The sequence below is a fragment of the Psammomys obesus genome, unplaced genomic scaffold, assembly GCF_907164565.1.
Source record: "Psammomys obesus unplaced genomic scaffold, mPsaObe1.curated_primary_1811, whole genome shotgun sequence".
Taxonomy (NCBI): Eukaryota; Metazoa; Chordata; class Mammalia; order Rodentia; family Muridae; genus Psammomys; species Psammomys obesus.
Genome location: NW_026590062.1, coordinates 28,436,529 through 28,438,217, shown reverse-complemented (window position 1 = coordinate 28,438,217; position 1,689 = coordinate 28,436,529). Strand labels below are relative to the sequence as shown.

At 62.7% G+C, this 1,689-nt stretch overlaps 1 protein-coding gene across 1 annotated transcript in view; it reads right to left on the bottom strand.

Annotated features, from left to right (window-relative positions):
- Positions 1 to 650: 650 nt before the first annotated feature.
- The window catches only part of Znf503 (zinc finger protein 503), a 3,398-nt gene continuing 2,359 nt past the window's right edge, over positions 651 to 1,689 (bottom strand). Inside the window, exon 3 of the mRNA XM_055606437.1 lies at positions 651 to 1,687. Coding sequence (XP_055462412.1) covers positions 746 to 1,687 — 942 coding nt within the window. The 3' untranslated portion in view covers positions 651 to 745. The remainder of the gene's footprint in view (positions 1,688 to 1,689) is intronic.

Here is a 1,689-nt window from a genome sequence, read left to right as displayed (position 1 = left end):
TTTTTTTTTTCTTCCAGAATACATACAAAAAAATACCCATTCTCTTTCGATGGTGTACACCTTAAAAATAATTGCAATTTGAAATCAGAGTTGACAAATTGTGACTTATTTTGTTTCGCCTTTTTCTTTTTTTTTTTGTAACAAACATGCATGTAAATTTGAGTTTCAATCAGACATTAAATAAGAACGCACAATACAATCATAGCAATTTTAAAGTAACATTAAAGAGAAGACCCCTAGTTCTGTAGCGGTTTTGTTTTTATTTATACTCTACAAGGGATTGGAGGGGCTGTCTTCCACATCTTCACCCTCGAGTTTTAATTTCCCTCCTCCATTTAAGCTACGGAGCTCACACTAAATAATGCACTTCTGAACCACGGGTCCGCTTGGAGCTAACATAAATAAATACCGACGTTCACCGGCGAAGTCTTCTGATGAACACTTTCTCAGTTAGTTTTCCTTCTTTCTCTATAAAAAGTCAATGATTTTTTTTTTCAACTTTTATAAAGTTTGGACGGGGTAGCAGGGTGGAGAAGGGCTTCCTCCCCAGGCTCACCCGCTCCAGGTTGCTGGGTGGATGGGTAAGGTGTGGGCTTTCTCTTCTCTTCGGCAGCCCGGATCTTCCGCTCCAGCGGGCGTCCGGGAACCCAGCCGGGCTCCTGCCCCTGCCGGGCTCCTGCCCCTGCCCGGCTCCTCCCCTCCCCCGGCGGCTCCTCTCTGGCCCTCGGGACGCCTCGGGCCGCCCTCACTGGTACCCGAGCGCCGAGGCCGTGGTCAGTCTCTGTCCGTACAGGGCGTAGGGGGAGTAGTAGGGTCCGGTGGCGGCGGGCACGGGCACCGGGGCGCCGGGCGTGGGGAGCGGGCTCTTGGAGTAGGGGTGGTAGCGGCTGCTGAGTCCCAGCGCGTGGTGGGGGCTGCGCAGCGCCAGGGCGCCCGGGCTGCCGGGCGCGCCCGACGTAGGGATGTGCATGTGGCACGCCATGGCCGCCGCGGCGGCGCTGGCGAGGGACGAGGAGCTGGGGTAGCCCGACAGCAGTTTGTCCGTCCCGGGGAAGGCCGTGTGGGTCCGCAAGTGGCTCAGCAGCTCCTCGGACGTGGCGAAGCGCTTGTCGCACGGCCCGTTGGCCGACACCCAGTTGCAGATGTGCGGGAGCGGGTCGTTGGGGAGCATGAAGCCGTAGGGGTAGAGGGGGTGGCCGGCCAGCGAGGGCGGCGTGGCGCCCGCGGCCGCGGCGGCCGTCAGCGACGAGTGCACGCCGTGCAGCGGGTGCGCGGGGTACACCAGCGGGTACCCTGACTTGAGCGCGGCGGCCGGGTCGTGCGCGCACGAGGCGCCGGCGGCCGCGGCCCCCGCCAGGTGGCTGGCGCAGTGGTAGCTGAGGCAGTAGGGGTCCCGGCACAGGCTGGCCGTCACCACGGACGGCGGCGACGCGCCGGCCAGCGGGCTGGACCCCGCCGGCTTGCTGCAGCCCAGCGAGCCGGCCGCGGCCGCCGCCAGCTGCGCGCCCACCAGGCTCCCGGGCTTGGTGGGGTCGAGCGCCACGCCGTGCGGCAGGAACTGCGGCGGGTAGCCGGCGTAGGCGCCCGCCAGGCTGCCCGGGTAGCTCATGCCCGCGGGGGGCAGCGGGAACACCGTCTGGCCCGGCTTGTAGGGCGACACCGGCGCCACCAGGCCCGAGCCCAGCACGG